General features: G+C 38.6%; 1 protein-coding gene across 1 annotated transcript; it reads right to left on the bottom strand.

The window, feature by feature from the left end:
• Positions 1–293: 293 nt before the first annotated feature.
• On the bottom strand, positions 294–27,220 carry BAG2 (BAG cochaperone 2). Its single transcript, XM_063441128.1, has 3 exons — positions 26,894–27,220; positions 8,658–8,767; positions 294–1,859 (listed from the first exon to the last, which is right to left on the bottom strand). Exons 1-3 carry the CDS (start codon positions 27,016–27,018, stop codon positions 1,483–1,485), a joined length of 612 nt encoding a protein of 203 aa, XP_063297198.1. The 5' UTR covers positions 27,019–27,220; the 3' UTR covers positions 294–1,482.

The following is a 27,220-nucleotide window of genomic DNA, read 5'->3' as shown; positions in this document are numbered from 1 at the left end:
TACAGTCTGTCATTGTGGTGTTGGTGCACAGAACTCACCCTTCTGCCATTCACTGCATGTGTATCCTCTGTATCCTCTACCAGTTTGACTGTAACTTGGGAGCAATGAACAGCTTCCTGTCAGACCGGGTAGAGGAAACAGAAGATCCTCCACGTAGTCCGCTTAGCACAAGATGAACAGCAGGCACAGGAAGGGAGAAGGAGGTGTGGGCACAGAGGAAGGACTGGTTGAAACAAAGAGGTGCATAGAAGGGCTGGGAGGCACATAGAAACACACCCAAGGGCTGGGGGGGGGGGGGGCAAATAGGCGCACAGTGGACTGATGGGGGGAAAAAGAGGCACACAGAAAGGTTGGGGGTACAAAGAGACACACAGAGAGGCTGGGGAGGACAAAGAGATGAACAGATGGGCTAGAGAAGCAAAGAGATGCACTGAGGGGCTGGGGAGGACAAAGAGATGGACAGAGGGGCTAGAGGAGCAAAGAGACGCACTAAGGGGCTTGGGGGGGACAAAGACACAGAGGGCTGGGGGGGACAAAGAGACACAAAGAGGGGCTAGTAAGACAAAGGTTCAGGGGAAAAGAGACACAAAGAGGGGCTTGAAAGACAAAAAGACACACAGAGGGGCTGGAGGGGGACAAAGAGACACACAGAGGGGCTGGGGTGGGGACAAAGAGGCCCTTAGAGGGGAACAGGGAAAAAAAGACACACAAAAGGGCTGAGTGAGAAAGAGACACACAAAGGGGCTGGGGGAAGAAACAGACACACAAAGTTGGCAATTTTGTTTTTATGTGTGCAGAGTGCAAGTAGCTGGTCTTCAACTGGCCCTGTATAAAACAGTTAATGAAAATGACTGGTACATTCAATTAGAATAAAGAGAGATAGGAGATGAGGTATTACGTATTAAATTCATCTCTCCATAGCCAACGCATCTGAGACCTCTGCCCAAGGAAATTCTTATTAATTAGTAGTTAAGGAGTTAATTTATCATGTTGCAATGGAAGATGACATTAAAGTCTCCGACTAAGTCTGATCCTACAGATGTTTTTCACCTTACTGAAATATCTCCCCCTTTTAACCATTTAGAAAATCTGATATGGATATGGTCTTCCTCAAAGGAACCAACTAATACTAATTTGTGAAGGCTACTGGTGTACTAAATTGAACATATTACAAGCAGCACATTCTAACGATGGTAAAACACAAGCATATAAATATGGTACAGTAACATTCAATACATTCTGTAAAATGAAAAGAATGAAATAAATGCACAGTGTATTGGTCAGCAGCGTTCCTTCTAAGCACTATTTTGTTATAGAAACTCTGTAACTACATTATACAGATCACTTTTTTGTTATGCAAGCTATCTGCATGTGTATAGTTGTTTTAAGTATTCCTTTCCTGACTGTTTTGTGAATAATGTGCTAATATGGAAGCCTGTGAGTCAGCAGACATTCTACATGTATAGCTAGTACTACCACGATTCAATGTTTCTTCTGCTTCTGTTGATCTAAAAGGGTGATGGACTTCTCTGAATGGTCTATGTTCCTGATTAGCATTTCCAGTCTCCTTTTTATTTTCTTCTGATCCTCTAGTGCACATCCAATGATGATGGACTGAAACTTCTGATCAATTGGCCCTTGGTTGATATCTGAGGTACAAGCCCCATATAGGGAGATCAGTTGTTTCCTGCCAGTCTCCAGGTTGTCTATCACTTTCTTTGCAATTTCATCAATGACTGCAGTGGCATGCTGGAGGGCAGTGGCTTGCTGTGGGTTTCGGATAATTTCTAAGGAGACCTCCACAGTGAGTGTGCGATTCATTAGTCTATCTGCTGTTATTGTCAGCTCTTCTCTCTCACCTAGAACAAAAAGAAGCCATTCTCAAAACTAGACACAATAAATAGTATGATCCCTTAATGATGAACCCCTTCACTCCTAGTAATCTGTAGACACAGAGATAGTATGACCCAAGGTACACGAAGGATCCTGTCATATACTAAAGGTAAGGATGAGTTTTTCTATTTTTTTTACATATACTTAATTTTACAAAAAAATCGAGTTCCTTTCAAAACTTGATGATCATTATGTTACAAAATAGTATTGAGGTGGCAGTTGTCCTTTAATGCATATTCCTCAGCACTTTAATAAGTCATAAAAAAAAAAATGTATTTTAAGAACGTATTACCTGGCTCCCCCCATTGTAAGTAATCAAACCATTTTAGTTTTAAATATGTCGTTTGTATTGGAGTTCAAAAAATATAGGGTACAGAAGAACAAAGTGGTTGCAGGGGAAGCAAAACGTCAGTTAAATCAAACCATTTTAGAACAATTTGACCTCTGTGCAGTGCAGGGCTAATTCATTGGTGGAGAATGTCAGCTGTCTGCTCTCAGCCAAAGAAATAAGATCTGCGCCGCCGGCCTTAGCTCAGGCAGAGAGTATCTGGCTCCACAAGAGGCAGGAAACAGTGCCAAGTGCACCGCAGGTAAGAAATCAAACCAATCTAAAATAATTTTATTTGACTAATTACATTGGGTGGGGGGGTGTCAGGTCACTCCAAAGGAAAAAAAAACAAGCACGATATACCACTACAGCCTGCTGTAGTGGTTATGGTGCTTGTAGTGTTCCTTTAATATTGTAACTTGAACCATTTTTTTTACTACAGTTGCATTGTCAATCAAAACATCTACGCATGAAGGACGACAAAAAAAAAAGGATGCTGGTAGTGGTTGATTGCAAACTTGGCAGTAAATATATTAAAGTGCCTAAAAATATCATACAGATACTGAAAATAGATATAAATATTAATTTATTAAATATATGTAATTAAAATGTATGTTGTTTTGCAGTCCCTTATGAAAGATTTCTTGGATATTATAACGAATTTGGGAAGAAAACAATCAAGGCGTGAGGTACCTCTGGGCTCACGAAGATACACCCTTCAGCACCCGAGAAAGGAAAAACCTTTCTGTGGGGATCCCTCTGGGGTACCATGGCTTGAAGGGCTGCCCTTCCGTCTTGACATTAAAAGGAAAACACAGAGTGATCATAGAGGCAGGGCTTCCACATTTATGAGCCGTTTAAATTCATATGCAGACAGACACAGAAACACAAATATACATACCCAAAGAAAAGAAGTTTGCTATATAGGCCATTGCCACTACGGTGTTTGAAATCTAAGAAAAGGTACACTCAAAGAAAAATGTGACCAAAAATAACAAAACCCAACCTCCAATAATATCCCAAAAGTCCATCTCAAAAACTCAATACACAATTCCCAAAGAAAGATAAAACTAGATTTGTTATGTAGAGCCTATCAGAGCTCTAACTGACCTCTCACAAGGAGTATCTAGAAAAAAATAAAAATCTTAGGACATATACCGTATATACTCGAGTATAAGCCGACCCGAATATAAGCCGAGGCCCCTAATTTTACCCCAAAAAACTGGGAAAACTTATTGACTCGAGTATAAGACTAGGGTGGGAATTGTAGCAGCTACTGGTACATTTCTAAATAAAATTCGATCCTAAAAATATATTAATTGAATATTTATTTACAGTGTGTGTATATAATGAATGCAGTGTGTGTATGAGAATGCAGTGTGTGTGTATGAGTGCAGTGTGTATGAATGCAGTGTGTGTGTGTGTGTGTGATGCAGAGTGTGATGCAGAGCCTTGGTGGGGGGTTATTTTTTTATTATTATTTTAATATTGTTTTTTGTTTCATTAATATTTTTTTTATTATTATTATTTTTTTTTTTTTTTATTATTTTATTATTATTATTATTATTATTTATATATATTCATTTTTTCGTCCCCCCTCCCTGCTTCCTAGCTGGTCGCTAATTACCAAGTCCCTCTTCTACAATGCACATTTATATCCAATTACAAGACAGATGGTAAAAATCAATCTTGTCATTCTTACATAACTCTAAATGGTAGACTGAGTAAACTCCAAGAACTCCCCTGCTCCAATGACACTGGGTTTATTGCCCAGCACACAATCAATAGATGTTATATAACAAACCCACTGGCCTTCTAAAGATAATTTGGACAGTAGCAGAAAGATAACAAATGCAAACACATTCTACTAAACAAACATTTTAAAACCAGACCCAGAGGAATTATACAACCGAGGTTAGCAGTTTCCAGAACCAGGATCCAGTACAGTAATTTACTGTAAATATTAGTCGGTGAATGACCATGTATGATCCTGCAGAAATTACTTTTTGATTAAGTTTCCCGACAATGCAGTGTTATATACATAGCCAGCTACCCATTTTGTTAAGGGGTCCTTTCATGACAAGTTCACCAACATATGACAGCTCCCAAGGCAGTTCATATTGAGACTTTAACTGGTATTTCTATGCTTTGGAAGTTACCAGTCTTCAATGTCTGTGGGTATTCCACTGTTATAAAACCCACCTTCCACTACTGTCTCACTCTGCTGTCACTAGCCCAGCTTGGGGACTCACGATAAGCAGAGCAAGCCTCCCTGATGACAACAACTTGCTGACTTACCGCCAGTACATTGGGATGAGTTGCCCTCGATGTGTGAGAAACTTACTGGTGGAATAGCAGAGAGCAGTTGAACCACCTTTGGGAGGGTTCTCATAATCTCCCTGTCACTCAGTCTTAGGCCTGTATATGCCAAGGTCCCCCTCCCTGCTTCCTAGCTGGCCAGGGAGGGGGGCTCTCCTTCCCTGGTGGTCCAGTGGCATTGGTAGTTCAGTGGGGGGAAGAGCGGGGCTGGCAGGGAGCGCTTACCTCTCCTGCAGCTCCTGTCAGCTCCCTTTTCCTCCGCGCCGGTCCGTGCAGCTCCTCTGTCAGCTCACAGTGTAAGTCTCGCGAGAGCCGCACTATGACCCCGCGGTTCTCGCGAGACTTACAGTGGGAGCTGACAGAGGTGCTGAAAGGACCGGCGCGGAGGAGAAGGGAGCTGACAGGAGCTGCAGGAGAGGTAAGCGCTCGCTGCCAGCCCCCAGTCTGTATTATGGCAATGTAAATTGCCATAATACAGACACTGACTCGAGTATAAGCCAAGTTGGGGTTTTTCAGCACAAAAAATGTGCTGAAAAACTCAGCTTATACTCGAGTATATACAGTAATTGAGTATGCCCAACATGCGTCAGAGTGATGGAGCAGTCTCCAATCACTAAATATACAAACACACAAATAACAATATGTATAACCAACCAAATGAAGTTAAAAAAAAATAATTGCTTAGGCCCGGTGCTCAAATCCAACAAATGTATTAATAGAAAATGGAAATATGGATAGCACTCTAGGGCTATCAATAAAATGAGAACTTAACTTTTATTGATCAATGTTTCAGTTTTTATATTTAGAACTTTCACCAGGACAAGTTTTATACACCTTATACATCTACATATAGCAAGTAAACACTGGGGGTGAGATTTTTTATTTACTTGAAAATATAGATGTGTAAGACGGTATATAACTTAGTCTGCCCTAAATCGAAATAGAATTTAAAGGCTAGTCTGGCACCTGGTTAATTGCCAACTCAAGCAGCACCAAAAAAATAAGATAACAAAGAAACCGTAAAGGATCCCAAAACCCATTTTACTCCTTTATAAGCTCATCAAGAGTTATTTCATTTAAATTGTTCAGACTTGTTCAGACTGAAATTTCCAGACTCTAACATTTCAAAGTGTGCAAAACATAACACCCGTAACCGCCATTGCAAAGATCAGATTACGGGGCAGTCAAGCTTTGATCTCGCTGACACATCCAAGCGAGAAAGAAGCATTATTCATTTTTTCTCCCTGCCCAGAACTAACATGTTTCAGTTTGAGCTACTTAATGACAGTCACTTACTGCTCTAGCAATGAGATTACATCTAAATATGAGAGTCTCTTACTGTGGAAGCAGTGAATGAATGGAATGAGCCAACATAGCTCACTTTGATAACTTTCTTTGATTGATTGTTACCATCACTTGGAGCTGTCTCTTACAAAATGTTCAGAATGGGAACAGATATGTTAGTTTTGCACTATAAGGGTTTAAATAAGTTTATCTTCTCTTAAAGAAGCAAGCATTGCTTATAAAGTTTATTTCTAAATTAAGTGGTTTGCCTTTTTTTATTTAATTTATACTACACTGATTTATCAAAATTAATTAAAATCACTGTTTAGTATATATACCTCAACTGAAAACTTGCATGCATTTAAATACGCATTTTTTTCATTGAAGTTAGTGTTACCATACGTCCGGATTCCCTCCGACATGTCCTTTTTTTGAGGGCAATGTTCATGTCCGGGGGGATTTCGGAGTTTGTCCTTCTTTTTGCGATTTAGCTTGTGCCAGCGTCTATCAGCAATGCCAGCGTCAGTACATAATGCCGATGTCATTACGCGGCCAACGTGTCATGCTGCCTTGTTCCTTCTTGCTTTCGCTGAGGAGATTAAGAGCTTTTTAGCTGACGTCACTACGTGAGGCCAATATGTTCAAAATACCTTTAATTCACTTATCTCCAGTTATCCACTGATATGATGCCCAGGATGCCCCGGGGGGAGGGAGAAGGGTGGATGGAAAGACTTAGGATGGGGGAGGGAGGGAGAGGGTGAACCCTGGCAGGGTATTCAAGAAAAGTGCATTTGGGAGCGGGGGTATCTGTGCAGGTGTTGGACAGGCTAGGCAGAGAGGAGGCTAGCAAGAGCAGGCCCAGGCATATGCAATAGCTGCAAAAAATGTGGTGTCTGACAGAGGTGCAAGCATTATATAGTTGACATCAGCTGGAAAGAGCCATAGTCTGGTCCCTAACAGTGGTGCAAGCATAATTTAATTGCCATCAGCTGGAAAAAGCAATAATTTGGTGCCTGACAGTGGAACAACTGGCAGTAAATTCAAATAATCATTCTTTTATGGGTTTGACAGTGTGGTACTGCCATAGTGCAGTAAAGAATCCTTTTTTGGGTGATTTCTTTGTGCGTACAAGGTTTTGGGTGCTCTGTGTTCTTCATGTATGTGGGGTATCAGGCCAGTGAAGAAACTATCCCCCCTATAGGCAGCCCAAACCCAGGGGGGGTGGCACCACAGCCTTCATTGCACTCCCGTGACTAAATTCTAGCATGCGAGAATTTGTTCCTGGAGGTGTCCTCTTTTTTAGTTTCCAGAATTTGGTAACCCTAATTGAGGTATATCTAGAAACAGCTTGCAAAAGCTGCATTTCTGCCTTTGCAATCACTTCCCTTCTAAACCCGCCCAGACTCTCTGTGTTTGTCCAATCACAGGCTTCCCAATGAAGTCCCTAAATGAGAAGTATTTGAAAGGTAGGTGCTCTGAACTATTGCTGCCGTCTGAGTTTAGCTGAGTTTAGCTTCACTGAGCTACCAAACTAGGAAGAAACAGGACCTGTTGTCTGCTTGAAAGCCAAGGGGTGTAAACAGGTAAATTTATAAAAGTGCCAATTTCTATTAAAATCTGCACTTTTTGCAAAATGAAACAAAGAGGACACAGTCTTCACACATAACGCTAAAGTGTTTTAAGGGTCTGGAGTGTCCATTCAAGTCACTAAAGCTTGTCTCTTCAGAAGGAGAATCTGAGCATCTGGCCTATTGTTGATATTGTGATGAAATTAAGGTAGTATTTGCTTATACATACTTTATATATAATTTTGCTACACTGAACATTTACCAGTTCAATATAACTATACACTTAGCCACCATATTATTTCAATTTTTTTCATTCAGATCCTATATGTTACACTGTGTTTTCGCACAAAACATACACACATCTCCGTATTTAAAAGCTCCAACATATGTAGGGTTATAATTCAAAGTGAATTTCATATTCAAGGAAAAATAGCTGAACTGGAAAAATTCTCTAAGTCAGCTATGGTTTAAGGTCGGCTTTTCTGGCCTTACATTTAAAATTTACTTTGAAGTCTCACTTTAGAAAATAACCCTGTTTTTGTAACCCTTATCTGACATATAATAATCCATAAATAAGCTTATGCTGATCCCAATTTAAGTCACAGGTATAATTGGTAGCAGAGTCACTGAAGAGCCTGGTGATGTCAGAGCACAGTTCGAAGAATGGAGTAATCTATGAATTGTTAAAATATTAAATAACCGCAGATGCACATATTGTACATGGTAACTTTAAAGAGACACTGTAGGCACCCAAACCACTTCAGCTCATTGAAGTGGTCTGGGTGTAATGTCCCATGTCCCTTAACCCTGTAATAGTAATTATTGCAGTTATTGAGAACTAACAGCCACTAGAGGGCTTACTGATTTGAAACAGACTTTTGGTCCATTATCTGGTGCTGGATGTCCTCACGCTCTGCATGAGGACCTCCAGCGTCAGATTTTTCCCGGTAGGAAAGCATAGGAATAATGCTTTCCTATAGGGAAATTCTAATGCGAGCATGGTCATTGCTGCACATTAGATCTCCCCTGCAGAGCCTGATCCAGTGCTGAGGGACATCGGCGCTGGATTCAAGCAAGTGACTGAAGGGGTTTTAACCCCTTTGGTGCCGTAGGAGGGGGGGGGGGGGGGGGCGCAAAGGAGGGTGGCACTGTAGGATTCTATGGTGCCAGGAAAACGGCTAAACCAGGGAATATATTACCATAATCCATCAATTTTGCTTTTATCCCCCCCAGGGTAGTATGAGTAGTATGAAGCAGCTCCTTACCATCACTGATGTTCCTCATATCCTGGCTGTTCTGAACACTGTGGATCGTTTCTATTAGACTTTCTTTCTCTATCTCCAAAGATGCTGCTGCATCACGTAACTCTTGGACTCTATGAGGGGAAAAAGAACACATTCAATTTTACCAACTTGCACTTTAACCAAATATTTTATTCAACTGCAATTCGCAAACATCTGGCTATTCACAAACATCCAATCTGCAACTGAACTGCACTCAAAGTGCCTTCATTCGTTGTTCCAGTTCCCCCATACAGACCTTGGGAATTACACCTAAAAGGCTAGGGTTCTCTGATCCTAAATCACTCTAATTCTCACACAAACTCCCCTAAACCCTGTAAGGATACCCAACCCCAAAAAAACGATAAAACTAAAAGAAAACCTGTTCTGCATTATTGGTATTTTTAGGAGGAATATTGAGTTGCTATTTGGTTGAGCAATTTTGAAATGAATCTCGTAGAATTAAATCTGCAATATATGGTATATACAGTGTGTGTTTGTGTAACACACACACACTCATCTTAAAGGGACACTATAGTCACCAGAACAACTACAGCTTATTGCATTACAGCCTAGTAATAACTCCATTGCCCATTTCTCAGATGGCTGCTAGAGGTGCTTCCTGGGGCAGTGCTGCAGAGTAAGCAGCACTGCCATTCAGTGTCTCCACCCTCTGCATGCAGACACTGAACTTTCCTCATAGAGATGCATTGATTCAATTCATCTCTATGAGGAGATGCTGATTGGCCAGAGCTGTATTTGACTTGTGCTGGCTCTGCCTCCTTGACATTCTCAGCCAATCCTATGGGGAAGTATTGTGATTGGCTCAGAGAATCACTTCTGATTATGTCAGCAGGCAGGGGCAGTGCCAGCAGCTACAGACTTGAATACAAGTATGATTTCACTATATTTAGGGAGGAAGGGCGCACTAGATGATGGTTTTAACATTATAGGGTCAGGAATAAATGTTTGTGTTCCTGACCCTATTGTGTTCCTTTAGGGAACACTAGAGTCAAATGAATTCAAACCTGTTTATTTTAGGTGCCCCCTCCTCCCATATCCCCCTTTCATTTCCAGTTAAAACCTAAAAAGGAAAAGATTTTTACTTACCATTATTCCAACAGCAAAACTACCTCAGCGCTGGCATTTGCTCATTTTCCATGACATCATCCAGCTGTTAAGCCGATGGCCAATCTAATGCATAGAGGAGTATTGGAAACTTATGTATGCGCGCACATCAGTCAGTGCAGCAGAAGCTCCTCTATTGAAGACAGCCACTAGAGGTGTGTTTAACCCCGCAATGCAAACGCAGCAGTTTCTCCAAAACTGCAATGTTTAGCATTGCATGGTTAAAATGACAGGACCACTGCACCCAGACCACTTTATTAATATTTTACACTACATAGTATTTTGTTATGGTTAGTGTTAGTGTTAAGGTACTGTAGGAGTTAATGTGTAGTGCACCGAGGTAGTGTAGGGGTTAATAATATGTTCCAGTTCTGCCCAACAGTAGGGCTCCCAATTTGCACTGTTGTCATATATATAATTGTGGGGAATAACTGCACAGATGATGTCACCATCCATCCATTATGAGATTCTAAAACATTATAATGGGAAGATCACATAATATATTACGCATACATTATCTATGTAAGTACTAAGTGATTTATTGTTGATTTCACTACTAGTTATATCCTTATAACATATAGCTTTTGCCTCACCCTGTGTATTAAAAATGCAGTGTCCCTTTAAACTGTGTTGGAGATGATTTAATTTCCAGGCTTGCTACTTTTTTTTATCAAACTCCCATCAATGGATTGGCATCAGAGTGCAAAAAAAACTGCTGTTTTATGCTGTTATATGACTCACTGTCTCCTCCACCCATTAAGTCGTCTTGCTAACTCCATTCTGAGCGAAAGGAAAAATAGACTTCCTTAAAGAAACACTCCACTATCCAAACACAAAAACTGGAAAAAATATAAAAATCACCATTTAGTAGACATATACCCAAACAAAACATGCATGCATTTAAGTATGCATTTTGTTCATTGGTGTATATCTAAAAACAGCTGGCAAAACATGTAGATATCTTGCCTGCAGTATTTTCAAACCTTCCCTTCTAACACAGCCAAGACTTTCTGTTGCTGTCCAATCACAGACTTCCCAATGCAGTGCCATTGATACCGGAGAAACTGACGGAAGCCAAGCACAGAGAGATGGACACAGGTTTCTTCAGGAAGGAAGAGATTCTTTATTCGATTCACCGACCGGGGCTCAGAGGGACTTATGTCACCAAAATACAACAAGATCTGAGCCCAGAACTGACTGTGTAAATGCATGATATAGACATATAGCTCCTCCTATAGTTAACTCTACCCCCATATACTCTTTACACAATCAGCTGAACAAAGCCTAACTTCCCTTACTTATTAGACCACATGGCTCACCCAGAACAATGGAGGAGGGGAAGTGTTTTCAGTTTCTGCATTCCTGCATTTGCTCAATATGGTGTTGATTGTATCTTAGCTACGTGTAACTAACTGATACAACATTTACACATATGCCACATGGCAATCTTGTCCTAGTAAATTTATTTTTACTGAGATTCCACCACACCATGAGAAGTCTTTGAGCAGTTGCTGCCTCTTGAGCTTAGCTCCACTAAGCAAACCAAACCAGGAAGTAACAGGAACGATTGTCAAACTGACATCCATGGAGGTGTAACAGGGTTAATATATAAAAATGCCAATTTATATTGAAATCAGCACTCTTTGTAAAATGAGAAAAAAAAAAGAGTGGATACTCTTTACACACAAAACATTTCAGCAAGCTTAACCCCTTAAGGACACATGACATGTGTGACATGTCATGATTCCATTTTATTCCAGAAGTTTGGTCCTTAAGGGGTTAAGTGTTTTTGGGCGTCTGGAGTGTCACTTTAAGCCAGCAAATGATTAAATGGTTCTCATTAACAAAAACAAGTTTAAAAAAAAAACAAAAAACATTATCAGACATGGTTAATCAAGTAATATCTCCATTATTTAAATAGTATTTATAGTAGAAATGAGGAGGGGACAGAAAATGTCACTGTACTTCCTGTTTCTCTGAGGGATCTTTTGTAGCACATGGGAGGCACCAACAGACCATACTTCACACTTTGGTACACTGACTTGGCCTGCATTTCACATACAGGTATAAAATACAGCCCTCTGAAATACTCGCCCTAGCTAGTTTTTTGATTATGTTATATATATTTAGGCACATATTATTTTTGACTCCTTAAGGTGATTTTGATTAAAAAAAAAAAAAAAAAGCACTGCCACTTTTGGTGTTGCTCAACAGTGATTTATGGGACGAGCACAGACAACATAGACTAGAACGAGATGCTTATGATTAAAGCATTACCCCCTTTTCAGGGAGGAGGCTGTCTGCAGCTAAAGGTAAAGAGATCTTTTTTATTTTAGTTTTCTTGGGGTTTTTTTGCATTCATTTTTAATGCATGAGCTACATATATATAAAATTAGTGGCCATTTATCCTATATAGTTTCCCTTTACCCATATTTCATGCATTTACATATTTAAATACCAATATAATGATTGCTGCTTCATGATTAATGCATCAGAAAAGTATTGTTAGATTTCAGTATCCATGCATTGTCTTCACATTTCCAGATGTCTCAATCCTACCAAATTAATTTACTTATGTGTAAAATGACCTAGGAGACTGCAAGTTATTCTTCGCCACCCTCTAATTCACATTTTCCATGCTGCGGAAAAGCTGGGAAATGCCAAACCACCCAAACTGCAATCCAAGAAAATGCTGACAGCAGTTCATAACTCATAAAGCTCAGAGCAGCACCGGACTAAGCTCTCAGTAACATTACTCATCTATTCCATTGTTTCACTCTACATGGAAATCTCTGAAAATAGAAAGGCAATATTCACTAACCTCTTAAAGGGAAATTACATCAAAATTACCTTAAAAGTGGATTTGCCATGAGTACATATACTGTACTTTAAATGCATATTTTGTATGAGCACTTCAAAGAGCCTATCACTTATGCTGCAAATATATATATATATATACATTTTTTTATTTATTTTCTCTTGAAACTAAGATCTGCTTTGACTGATTTGTAAGGTGAATTGCCTGGATAAACTAATTAGTTGGCCGTATGCTCTTTGAACTTTCCCTCTGTGGCACTGGTGGGGAGAATTGGCATTCTGCACATTTTGCAGCAATCTCATAGTCCCCTAAATTGGCTCTGCATTCTTGCATTACAATTGTCTCATCCATCAAACACATGCACCAGCGAGTATTGTTACCCCAGAGGCCTGTATCAGTTTTCCTGGTCCTGCATTTTTTTCCTTTGACCATCTAATTCATACTGTATTCTTTGTCTTAATGTTTCTCTGAATTGTTTGCAGCATTCTGCTTATGTTTAAAAGGTTAATTTACTTTCTGCAGAGTTTATTGGATTTTGGCGAAGAGCCCAGATATTGGTTTGGTGCATAGATGCTGTCCCCTTTCTCAGACAGTGTACAACTTGCTGTTTCTAAAAAAAAGCACAATGTTTACATTTGGTCAAACATCTGTCACACACACCTCCCACGTTAGAAGGGTCCGTGCCTATTTTGGAACCAAATTTTTCCATCCTAATGTTCCTCTTTTCTAGAAGCTTCATATTGTTGGTGAGTCTGAGTATATAACAGTGCTCCACAGCACAATTACTCACAGTAATGTTTCTTTAAATTATGATAAATGTTAGAAATAAGCATGCGTAAATAAGATACATTGTTCTTGTTCTAAATTGCCCCTGGTCACACCCGTAAAAGTAAAGTGTCCTTATTGTCCAAGTGAAATGTGGGAAGATATATTTACACAACTAGATACCTCTGTCCACAGCAGCACGGACGGAGACTTATAAGGTGTCAGACTGCTTACATTCTTTCAATTCTTGAATGTATATGTGACAAGTTCCCTGTTAATTAACCTCCAGTTAACTGAACTCTACATAAACATTTATTTTCAGGTTCCTAAGAAAACAAATGAAAAAGAACAAAACAGAATTTAATGAAAGTCATATAATAATATTATAGAAACAAATTCTATTATAATCTATAACACAACTAAAACACCCCCCCCCCCCAAAAAAAATATTGCTGATAATTTTAAATTATAATTTATTTTTATTTTTAACAAAACAAAAAATGGCCTTCCAAGCGGTAAACAAAAAACAAAAAAAATGAAACCACTATTCCACTATTCAAAACTATCCTCCAGCGCTCTCTTACCTTAAGGTGTTAAACCTTAAGGTGTTGCCTCCAGTGGCAATCTCCAGGTCACTCCTGGCGGCATCTGACTTAAGAATGTAAGTTTGATTGGCTACAGTATTCAGCTTATGCTTTAAGCCAATCAGTAGTTCCACTTTCATAAAATAAGATCCGTACACTTTAGCTGACCACTCTAGCCAATCAGCGGAGCTCCTGTCCAGCACTATTCCGCGCTTCCTGTAACTCAAATTCAGAAGTCAGGTGCTGCCCGGTGGACCTAGAGAATGGCGCTCTAGGCATTTGAGAATGGTTTAACCCTGACGGTAAGAGCCTCCTGGCACCATAAAAACTCAATTTATATGAAACTATTATGGTGCCTAAACTGTTACTTTAAGTAAGTATTTATTAAATTCCAGAATAGAGGTAGATACAGTGGTGTGGATTTCTAAATTTAAAGTGATTTGTCAATAGCTATTACAGTAGTGGTAGGAGTTATACTGCTGTGAGTGCCCCATTTTTTCTTCTATTGTAGTCAAAATATATTAGGATGGGTTGGCAACTTACCTGGCTCCCTGTTGGTAAACCTGATCTACTTAGCAAGAGATGCCAGATGTCACTACAAACCAGGTCAAGGCCAGGGCAATATAAAAATCATTGACTGAGAAGGTGTTGCCGTAGTTATGGTGGATTGTTCTTTACATTTTAGTTTATTATATGTCAGGGGTGGGCAATCTTCAACCCTCCAGATGTTATGGACTGCATCTCCCTTGATGCTTTGCTAGCATTATGGCCCGAAGAGCATTATGGGAGATGTAGTCCAAAACATCTGGAGGGCCAAAGATTGCCCACCCCTGTTATATGTGATAAATAAAGAGGAGAGTAAACATAACATTAAAAAAATCCTAGGAACTGATGGGTTCCCTTTAACTGTAATCCTGTATTCCTGCAGCCTTTGAAAAATTTGATAATCTTCACATTTAATATCTAGAAGGTTACTTACTAAAGTGAGACTCAAAGTAAATTTTAGATTTAAATTTTAGATTTTAACTAAGTAGCCAAACTAAAAGCACAGCTTATTAAGAGAATTTTCCAGTCGGCCTAGTTTGACCTTAAATTTGAAATTCACTTTGAATTCTCTCTTAAAGAACCACTCCACACCAATAAAGCTTGCTGTAATGCTTTATGGGTTAGGAGTATCTTATTTTTACCCCAGTTTATAAAAGTGCTGATTTCTCATGGAACTCACCCTCAGCTGTCAAACAGCCAGGGACATTCGCCGCCTTCTCCCATTAACTCCCTGAGCTAACGGAAGTGACAGGTGTGCTTTACATGAGCACGACTGCCTCCTCCCCCACAGATCTCAGACCAGTGTCTTCATATCTTCAGACCTCAGATCAGACGTGTGCACGAGCCGGCAAGCCCGCCCTAGTGCTTACAGATTCAGAGGTTTCAGAATGAGAAGCTTCTGATTGGCTCTTTCCTCAAGAAGAGACTGTTAGTCTCTTCCAGGGAAAAAGGGGAGGGCTTGCTAAGGCTGCTTTTTACAAACAAGCTCTTTTAAGATCTACCCCCAATCAACACATGCATTAAAAAATAGTGAATTTTATTTTAAAATAATTTTTGGGGGGGAATGGTCCTTTAAGTGAAAAACCTTGCTAGTGTTCATATCCAATACAATAATAATAATAAGTTCCATTCAACTGGAAATGGTATGAATAACGTGTGTCTATATAGTTTCAACGCATTGTAAAGAGGATAGTTCGAGTCTGCAAAACTACAATCCAGTGTCACCTACATCACCACAAGTTGTTTGGAAGGGTTTCAAGAAAAAGCCTCTACTCCAATCAAAAACAAATTCAAGCATCTTTAACCCCTTAAGGACACAGCTTCAGAAGCTTGTCTTACGCTTAAGGACACAAGCAATTTTTGCATTTTCTTGCTGTATGCGTTCAACTTCAATTTGCATCTCTCTCGTTTATTGCACCGACGCATATTATATACTGTTTTTTAGAGGACAGAAAGGGCTTTAATTTGATGTAACACATATATATATATATATATATATATATATATATATATATATAAATGCTTATTTATTATTAAAAAAATACAGAAAAATGCAAAAAAAAAGAAAGACGTGTTTTTTTGTACAGTTTTTGCAATAATAATGTGTGCCTAATTAGTGCAGGTTAAAGAAAATAATTAAAAATAAATTCATTTAGTTGTTCTGATTTACAGAATATATAATGTGTCTGGGATTGTAAGTTTTTTTTGGTAGTTACAGGTCACAAAGCACAAGGAGTAAAATAAACTTTTAATATGGAGCGATTTTAGAATTTGGTATGTTTGTCTTGTAAGCTTAATAGCCATAAAAGAAAACAAAATTGCCACACAAAAGTATATATTTATATAAAGTAGACATCACAGGCTATTGTCCTAAGGTTGTTTTGACACTTTCTAAGTAGCCATTTCACCGCCAATCTCTGCTAAATATTGGAGTAAAATTTAGTATTTTGGGGTTTTTGGCACACAAACTTATAACAAAGAACTTCTCATGTGTATTTTGTAAAGTTGGTGTGTGCTATTCCTGTACAAGGTTTTATTATGTGTTCAGTTACTTCTGCTGAGTACAACGGTACCCCCATTGTATGTCTTTGGCACAATTTTGTGAAGCTACAGTGCCATATAGTAGACCTGTCCGTTTCAACATTTACAGTAGAATTTTGAGAGGCGGATTTAATGGGCCTATGCTTCAATTTGGGGTATTATAGCAGTTTGACTGTTCAAAAATTCAAAAGGCATTTTTTGAACCTTAGCGTGGGATCATTGTTCCGCTAGCTTGTACCAAGTGTAATGGTAAAAAGCATTTTTTCTGCCTTTTTGACACACAAAGTGAGTTTGCGCAGTATATTTTGCAAACCTTATGTGTACTACGACTGTATAATACTTAATATGTTGCTCAGCTATGTCGGCTGAGTACAGCAATATCCCCGTATCTACCTTTGCTAGGTATATGTGGACATTGAAGGGGCACATTTGATACACAGCCATTCCAGTTTTTTTCAAACTTTGAATTTTTACGCTGTGTCCATGTCCCATTTTAGAGTATTTTACAAGGCTATATAATCCAATTACTCCATAAAGGCATACCATTTCTTAAAGAAGACATCCCAGGGTAATTCAAAAGGCATATTTTGAACCTTAGCGTGGGATCATTTTTCCGCTAGCTTGTACCAGGTGTAGTGGTAATGAGCATTTTTTAATGTATTTTTTTACTTTGTAAATCTTTTTTTACTTTGTAAAACTTTTTTTACTTTGTAAAACCCGTTTTTAAACTTTTTTTTTTACTTATTAAATGTTTTAAATTTTCTTAACTTTTTTTACACTTTTACATTTTCTTTTACCGTTAACCCCTAACTAGCAGTAAGCAGCACTAACCGTAAATTCCCCATTTTCCCATAACTCCCACCCACCCCAGCTAGCAAAATATATAATTATAAAATATTTAAATGAATTAATTAAATAAATTGAACCCCTGAGGGTTAAAAAAAATAAATAAAAGTTAACCCTCAGGGGTTAAAAAAATTAGATCACAGTATAATACTGTGATCTGTATGTTGATCACTGTAGGCAGTGATCAACTGGCAGGGAAGGGGTTAATTTTTATTTAGACTGGGTAAAGGGGGGTGGTATTTTTTTTTTTTTACTTAAACGTTACTAAAACAGGTAAATTTTTTTATTTTTTTTACCTTTTTAAAGCTTATTTAAAAAAAAAAAAAAAAATAACAACGTTAATCCCTAGTTAGCCTAACACTAAATTCCCCAATTCCCCACTAACTTCCACCCATCCCAGCTAGCTAAATATATAATTTTTAAATATTTAAATTAATTAATACAATAAATGTAACCCCTGAGGGTTAAAAAAAATAATAATTAACCCTCAGGGGTTAAAAAAAAATAAATCAGATGACATTAAAATGTATACCCTGCCAATTGATCACTGTAGTCAGTGATCAATTGGCAGGGAAGGGGTTAATTTTATTAAAAACAGGGGAAAGGGGGGGTGGGATTTAACTTTAATTTTTTTTTTTACACCAGGGGGCAGGATCATTGAAGATCCGTCTCCCTGCACTTCAAACAGAACCCGGAAGTGCAGGGAGGCGGAAGGTGAGTATGTGGAGCACATGTGCTCGCTCTGACATGCTGTCAGAGCGAGTACTGGCGCTGGGACAGCCCGACCGGGTGCTCCCGGTCTGCCTCTAATACAGAGGCAGACCGGAGCACCGTTAACCCTGCGATCGCCGCGATTGCGGCGATCTGGGGTTAACTTTAGTAAATGACGGAAATTTTCCGTCAACGGTCCTTAACTGAAGGACAAGGTTGACGGAAAATTTCCGTCACCGGTCGGGAAGGGGTTAATTTGCTAAACACTACTGGAACTTTAAATGGTATAGGGTTCTATGGACAGATTAAATAAAAATAGAGCTTTGTGGCAATAAATACCAGAGGTGAGTTTGGCATGCACACATATAAGTAGCCATATGGAAAAGTACCTCATGCCAATGGTTAAATATGGTGGTGGCTCTTTAATGTTTTGGAGCTGTTTTTATGCAGAGGATGTGGACATTTTGAATAACCCTGATAGTGTTCATATCCAATACATCACTATTATAGTAACATGGAAAATATTAAAGACATTATACTACAGGGCTCGAGTCCTGCAGGAACGCGTGGAAAGGCGTCTTCCCCCTTTTGTTGGGGGGCCACCCGACGGACCACCCCCGGTGGGTGCCTGTCTACCTATCAGATGCGTTGAGGAAGCTGTGTTCTCCCAGCTCTTCTCCCTTGCACACCCTTTGCTGATGCCGGGAGCCGGAATAAGACATCATATTCCAGCTCCCGGCATCAGTAGACAGCCAGTGAGGGAGCAGAGCCCCACTGGACCCCAGGGACCCATCCATGCCAGCTTTCCCAAAAGGTAGGGAGGCTGGGTGGGTGGAAAATTTTTTATTTCTAATAATATTAATAATTTGTGTGTATGTCTGTTTGTGTATGTGTGTGTGTTGTGGGGATATTTATGGGATAATAATAGTAAACAGTTGAGAATTGCCCACTATTTAAATTCTCAGATCCCAAAGATCGTTATCGTGTAAGTGAAATGGATTCCATATAAATAAAATCACAATTTGTTATTAAAATAGATACAATTTATTGTGACAATTTAAATAATAATAATGTGTAACATGCGTGACAATAATCAATGAAAATTTTGTATCACATGATATGCAATACAATGGCAATACACTTTCCAATGGTTAAGACAAGATTTATGACTGTCTTTCACAGAGAAACGAAAGTGAAACTTACACACAGACACAGCTTAAGGCCATAAAACTTTAGCTGACAGTTAAAATAACCCTTCCTATACGACTAGACCTCCTAGGTAATTAAGATCTATTCTCATGTAATTTTAAATAAAATAACAATTAAACCAGTTCATTAGTCACTTCTATAAGCAGAATTTTAACTTGCCTAAACAGATATTTTATCTTATTTTAGAGCAAATCAATACACCTGGATAAATATCACGATATGCTAACATGTGATATGTCACATAAATACATACTTATTCTAATTCTATCTGCAGCATGGAATGGTTATAAATATATACTTCTTAGTTAACTAAGATTTCTAAATATCGAAATCTGATCGTGATTTATCCAGTCATATATCATGCTATTATTAAAAAAATTAATTTAATTAAATTAGATTAATTAAATGAAGCCAGTATATTTACCAATTAAATAGATGTTCTCATCAGATGTTCTTGGGTAGCTAAGTGTCCAGGAATGTTTCTTTCTCGCTCTCTGCTTTTCTTTCTTAGCCTGCTTTCGCCTGCCTTACCCCCGACTGCTCACTCTCTTGCTTTCTCTGCATTTCTCTCTCTTCCCTTTGTCTTAACTTTTTAAAGGAAAATTCACTAGGTGATAGACCAATAGAAACACTGGAGGTGTGGTTACCTTCCAGATAACAATTTAAGTATTTGGTCTATAGAGGGCAGTCTCGTCCAACTAAACATACCTATCCAGGAAAGAGTTAACTTTTCCTAGTTGCTATTTTGACGTCATTTAGCTTATCTTTATGGTTAATATAATTTAAGTTTACTCGTCAGTTCAAAGGGTTTTCTTTGGGCTTTCTTCAGACTATGTGTCTCCAAATTCTGCTATAATTTCTAATATGACAGTTCGTAAACTTAGTCTCACCTTTCACTACAATGGGAATCTTGTGAAATTTAGAAAGTAAAATTAATTACTAAGTCTTATCTGGTCACTGGTGTCTGGCTTTCTTGTGTGAAGCTAACATTAAGAAGGGTATTCCATCCCCCTTCTCTGTTAGACTCATTGCATCACTGGGTTTGTTTATACTATGCATTCCTTTAGCTCTGGCAAAGTGGTTAGTTTTACAGAAAGGATAGAAATTTCGTGTCTCTTTGTTAACTTGAAAATAACAAAATGGAGTCTGGTCTGTTCCGAGTGACTCTGACAATATACATTTTAATTTCTATCATAGCACAACATGTCTGCCGATATAAATACCCTGACAGTGTGTATGTCTGTTAGTGTATGTGTGTGTGTGTGTATGTTAGTGTATGTGTGTGTATGTGTGTGTATGTCTGTTAGTGTATGTATGTGTGTGTGTGAGAATAAACTGCAATAATTACCTTGTGGGGTAACTTCACCTCTAGTGGCTTTTCTACCAGACAGCAACTAGAGGGACTTTCAGGTGGTTAGGTGACTAAAAGTTGCCTAACTGATCCTGGACGTCCTCACGCTAAATACCTATAGGATTTTAATCCCTTCAGTGTAGAGTGGGGGAGGGGAGGACACAAGGGAGGGGGGCACTATAGGGAATTATAGTGCCAGGAAAACAGCTTTGTTTTCCTGGCACTATAGTATTCCTTGAAAAGGTGGAGTCTAAAGAGGAAGGGTGGGTTATTAATCAGGAAGAGGTACGCCCTTGGCAGGAAGGGGTGGTAAATTTAGACTAGGGGGGTGCTCAGGTTTAGTCATGCCTAGGGCAGCACAAAATTAGAATACACCACTGTGTGAGTGTCTGAGAATGTGTGTGTGTGTCTGTGTGCACCTGTCAGTGTGTGTGCACACGTTTATATATGCATACGAGTGTATTGTTTTGGGGAGGGGGAGGGTGGATCTTGGGTGAGTTCCCACACTTTGTTCCCTAGGACTTGACCCATGTTTTACTCACCTTTGAGTATATATATATAATATATATAATATATCACTAATATCACTAATCGTCGAAAATCAATCAGCTAATTCTGGTGCTCAGTCAGTCCTGATGCTCCTTTAGCACACTGAGGTAGTTTGGGGCTTTTACCATATACTCCTACAAAAGTGTTTGTGGGTATTGTAGTTCAATTGTCAGCTTTCTACTGTGATCAAATCCTTGCCTACCCCAACAGTAAATAAAAATAATAAAAAATGAGCTCTTTCATATAAGCCACATTTTATGTTATGTTCACTTTCATTTAATGATCACCCTCTTGTACTCTCTTCCTCGAGATTAATTATTTCATGATGGTGCATTAGAGAAGATTTAAAGTCATACACTGATAAAGGACCATCTGCTATAATATTTTTTAAAAACTGCAGCTCAGTTACATTAAAATAGCACAGTGTTCACTATTAATTATTAGTGCCTCCCATACCAGAATCCACAACTACATTCAATTAAGTGAACACAGGAGATCCCAGCTGTGTATTTCAATCACTGTAACCCATAACATTTAATAAAAGCAGTATCACCATCAAATCTAAGGGAATAAGTGCATTTCCTTTACACTGTAAATAGTTGAAGAATGTTGTGTTTCTCAAACTCAAAACGTGAAAAATGTTCATTTTTTTATTTATGTCTTGATCAATGGCCAACAATATATAACTACTGGAATTGGTGGCCACTGTAAGACTATGGGGTACAGTGCCCTCCACTAATATTGGCACCGTTGGTAAATATGAGCAAAGGAGGCTGTGAACAATTGTCTTTATTGTTTATTGATATTTGTTCAAAAATACACAAAAATACTCTGCTATCGTGGATATCAAACAATTGCAAACACAACACAGGTTAACCTGAAAAGAAATATCTTTGTTTAATATATGTGTGGCACAATTATTGGCACCCCTATTAATTCAAATGAGAAAAATACATGTAAAATATATTCCCTTTTTTAGTACACCTGGGTGACAATGAACAGGAAATTGTTCAACCATGATTTCTTGTTTCACAGGGGTATAAATATGAGGTAACACACAGGCCAAATTCCATTAGTCATTCATCACAATAAGTAACACCAAGGAATCAAGCTGTGATGTGCGGCAAAAGTTTGTTGAGCTTCACAAAATGGGAAGTGGAAAGTAAGAAAATAGCAAAAGCATTGGAATAATAAGAATTTCCATTCAACTGGAAATGGTATGAATCACATGTGTCTATATAGTTTCAATGCATTGTGAAGAGGATAGTTTGAGTGGCCAAAAAATCTCCAAGGATCACAGCGAGAGAATGGCAGAAATTAGTTGCATCTTGGAGTCAGAAAGTCTCCAAAACTACAATCCGATGTCACCCACATCACCACAAGTTGTTTGGAAGGGTTTCAAGAAAAAGCCTCTACTCCAATTCAAAAACAAACTCAAGCATCTTAAATTTGCTAAACACTACTGGAACTTTAAATGGCATAGGGTTCTATGGACAGATTAAATAAAAATAGAGCTTTGTGGCAATAAATACCAGAGGTGAGTTTGGCATGCACACATAGAAGTAGCCATATGGAAAAGTACCTCATGCCAACGTTTAAATATGGTGGTGGCTCTTTATTGTTTTGGAGCTGTTTTTATGCAGTGGACGTTGACATTTTGTTAGGATACATAGCATCATGTACTCTATCAATTATCAACAGTTATTACATGAACACCTGACTGCCTATGCCACAAAGTTTAAAATTGGCCATGGTTAGATCTTGCAGCATTACAATGATCCAAAACATATATCAAAATCGAACACAAAAATGGTTTACGGACCACAGAATCATGGCCGTGACCATCAAAGTCCCTTGACTTGAACCCCATAGTGGGTTGGCGTGATCTGTGTTGGGTGAACTGTAGAGGAGAGTTCCCCAGCATTGACATCAAAATATAAAGGACCTGGAGAAATTCTGTATGGAGCAATGGTCTCAGATGCCAACCTCATCAGGCATTATAGATGAAGACTCAGAGCTTGGCAAAGGTAAGTAGCACAAAGTATTGACTAACGGGTGCCAATAATTGTGACACACATATATTTAACAAATGTTTTGTTTTGTTTGATATCCATTAAAAATAATTTTTAGGTATTTTTTAACCCCCCCAAAAATCAAAAGGTTAATCAATAGATACAAATTTTCACAGCCTTCTTTGCTCATATTTATCAAGGGTGCCAATATTAGTTGATGGAACTGTATCCCACTGTCTTACAGGACACTATTTTTAATTGGATCAAACACTGTGCAAGACAGTGCTTCTATGTATTTTATAAGGTAAATGTAGACTTAGACTATTGGCTTGGTGGTTTTTATTTATTTGTAGTGTTTCAAGACAATTCTTATTGTCAGAATAACCCTTCCTGTACTGCCTGTACTGCCCTGATCCTCCTGTGCTGAATTAACTCCCCTTTCTTCGAAGGGAGGACATGGTTGCATGGAAGGAAGGGCCATGCTTCATTGGCTCCCTAGAACGAGTATTATGTGTGTGCTTGCGTCAGCCACCAAATATGCACAGAATTGTCTTTAGTTAGTTGAAAACGTTGAACTATTCGACCATTAGTGAAATACATGTAAGGTCAGAAGGTACATAGAATACGTGATACAGACAGTGTAACGCACAGGATAAAAACTGCTGCTGTATGATGTCTTGAGTAACATAATAAGTTCAATAATGAGAAGCCGGCTAAGCTTATAAGTGTAAGCTGGTTTTGGTTGTGTTTTGTTTCACCGCTTATTTCTCTGTTTGTTTTTGTGTTAGTTTCTAGAGACCCGCAACTTATAATATCGTTCACAATTGTGTGGATCAGTTGTTAGATTAGGTTTAAACACCGACTTTGAGATATACTTTGTATATAGATTTTTGATTCATACCCAGTGTATTCAGTTGTGTTACTCTGTTCACATTTTTGATGAAGCTTCTAGTTACATTGTGATATATTCAGGGTTATTACGTGCAACAATGCTTCTTGATCAGCAAATGCTGGCAAAAATGTCAGAGTATCATATAAGACAAAACTGTCTTGTAACATGGAAATCCCTTGTTTTTTTCTTTTCTATTTCTATTTTTAGTCCTGATTACGATCATTTTTACAAAGATGTAATACAAGTTTTTTTTTTTTTTTTTTTAAAGGTACAATAATATGTCATTCAATTTTACTTTAACCTTTGTTTTGGCCATGACATCCCAATGATGAAACAAGAGCTGGAGTTACACCTCCCGCAGAAGCATTAAACTCTGTATGTGAAGCATTTCTTATTGAAACACTGCACATACAGACTCCTGACACCATGAACACAATTTAAATAAGTGAAGTTGTCATTGTGCTTGGAGTAAGCCTTTCATGGAGCAAAGGAAGATTTTAGGCAAGCTAAGAGCCATGGCTCGTCTAGGCCATCTAAATCCTACTGGTTTCTAGTTGTAAAGTTCGTATGTATTTACATTACTATCACCATAACCCACCCCCACCCACCCACCCCTCATCCCCCAGAAAAAAAACAAAAACAATTTTATTTCCCTAACTCTTGATATTTGGTATTAAAAGCAATTACTGGGCTCTAAAGGAACATTGTTTGTCCGCAGACAGAGTCATCTAGATCACTCTCATTGGACATAACCCAAAAACAAAAACAAAATATGAAAAGATAATCTCCAAATATGGAAAACAACCAACAGTGCAACTTAAACTAAATAAAATAAAAATCTACCTTTATTTGTTAATTATCCAACACAGGCATCGAAAAATATCAGTATCATTTTGGGGACCCTGATGAAGGTGCCACAGTGTACTGAAACACGTATTAGACTGTCCATTTTGTTTTTCATTATGGACATATAGTTACTTTAAGAGGCTAGGCCTAGCATGCACTAGTATAGTACAACTGAAGTGTCCATTTTTTTATTATTGGGGTAAAACATTGGAGTTTAGGAGTGCAATTCCTGTTAATAATCAGGAAAGAATGTAATTGAAACTTCCACCTTGAGATTATGCTGGCTAAATATTAGTGGTGATAACAGTTATACCCAAAGAGATCATTTCAAAACCAGCAAAAACTAGCCATAAGCCAAGGTTTCCAAGAAGAACATTGCCCGGTGCATAACACTGCCTCTGCTAGCCTGCCTTCTGCTGCTGCCATCCCTTCCCCAGGAAAACATGCTCCCAGCCAGCCACCCAGTTGTAAAGAAAAGTGATTCATCAGACCATGCAACCTTCATTCATAGCTCTACGGTCCAGTTCTGATGCTCAGGTCTCCATTGATGGCACTTTCGGTCAGTGGACAGGGGTCATCACAGGCATTCTAGATGGTCTGCAAACTGCAATGTACTGTGTTTTCTTTCACCTTTTATCAGTGCCAGCATTACAGGTTTTTATTTAGCAGTTTGGGCTATAGTAGCTTCTCTGTGTGAACAGATCAGAGGGGCTAGCTTTAGCCTCCCAAGTGCATCAATGAGCCTGGGCACCCATAACCCTGATTCTGGTTTATCAGCTGTCCTTTGATATTTTGGTAGGTACTAACCACTGCATACCGAGAACACCCCACAAGACTTACCGTCTTGTAAATGGTGTGATTCAGTCGTCTAAACATCACTGTTTGGCCTTTCTCAAAGCCACTCAGTTTTTTTTTGCTTGCCCATTTTTCCTGCTTCCGACATATGAAATTCAAGAACTGACTATTCAATATACTGACTGATATATCCCACCGCTTGGCAGGTGCCATTGTAACGATATATTCAATATTATTCACTTTGTCAGTAGTTTAAATGTTGTGGCTGATCAGTGAATGTAAAGCCTTCTGATCACACTTCCACAAATACAGGCTAATTAGTCTTCCTATTTATGATAACATTGTGATGGCAATCAGGTTATCGAAGCTAAGCCTGAAAATTAATGTTGTAGCAAAAATAGCCACTGACTGAATGACAGCGTAACATACAAAACCATTTTGTGATATTAATGTCTATGACAAAAGATGAAACTTCCAAGTCACAGTGATGAATTAATAAAGGAATCAATGAAACTGCCATACATGTAATTAGTGGCTGCCATTAACTTATAGAGTAGTTTCATTCATTCATGCAGCTGCCTAAAAGCTCTTTCAAGCAAGATCCTCTAGAACTACATAGAAGTTGTAAAGTTTAAGATCTGAAGCTCCAAAAGCCTAATATTTTTTGGTGCAACTCATATGATGCACAGGCAAGCAAAGAAGTAGGTACATTATCTATCATGGCCAAGGATTCCCATGGTGTGGCACGACTATTCAAACTCCATCTGAGGAATTCAACAAACTACAGCCTCAATTTAATATTTTTGGATACACTTTTCAAATGATTTTTTCCAAATAAAACTAAAATAGCCAAACATATATACAGTATATAAAAATGTACATATAATAAAAAATTTTAATATTTTTTTATAATCTTAAATCATTTTTAATATTTATCCAAAAAATATTATTCAATAATTTGAAAATCATATTAAATGGAGGCCTATGTGTGTTCGGGTGCAGGGGCAGATGTAAATGAATGAATGAGATTTTAATTGGTCCAACTGTGTTCCTGTGAATAGATGTCTACAGGACAAATCCCCCATCCCTGGCTGACATTACACTGTAGCCATTCACTGCATGCTCTCACCTGATTTCTAGCTCATCTAAGGTCTCCAGCAGGTGGGTAGAACGTGCTGCCATAGACAGAGATCGACAGAACTTGCCACTGTTCAGCCCCTCCATGGCTCTGGCTTGGATCTTGGCTTGGGCCATGGCTCGCTGGGATGCTCAGGGTTAAATCACAGCTCTCCTCAGTCCAACCTTCTTCCTTGAAGCAGAGTCTCTAATTCACTGACCAGCCAGAAACAAACTCTCTGCAGATCTTTCTAGACTTCTCGTCCTCCTGACTCTGAGACTTGGGATCTGACTAAATGAAACATTTCCAAACAAGGGCTGTTGGGGAGGATCCCTTCTT

The sequence above is a fragment of the Pelobates fuscus genome, chromosome 2, assembly GCF_036172605.1.
Source record: "Pelobates fuscus isolate aPelFus1 chromosome 2, aPelFus1.pri, whole genome shotgun sequence".
In the NCBI taxonomy this organism is placed as follows: Eukaryota; Metazoa; Chordata; class Amphibia; order Anura; family Pelobatidae; genus Pelobates; species Pelobates fuscus.
Note: the sequence above shows the minus strand (reverse complement) of the source record. Positions and strands in the feature narration are given on the sequence as shown.

Bases quoted from the DNA above. Each gene is read 5' to 3' on its own strand.
- BAG2 (XM_063441128.1), bottom strand. From the start codon at position 27,018: ATGGCCCAAGCCAAGATCCAAGCCAGAGCCATGGAGGGGCTGAACAGT. The intron at 8,768-26,893 runs GTGAGAGCATGC...TTCCCCTCATAG, and splicing joins TTAGATGAGCTAGAAATCAG to AGTCCAAGAGTTACGTGATG. The intron at 1,860-8,657 runs GTAAGGAGCTGC...TTTTTGTTCTAG, and splicing joins TATGAGGAACATCAGTGATG to GTGAGAGAGAAGAGCTGACA.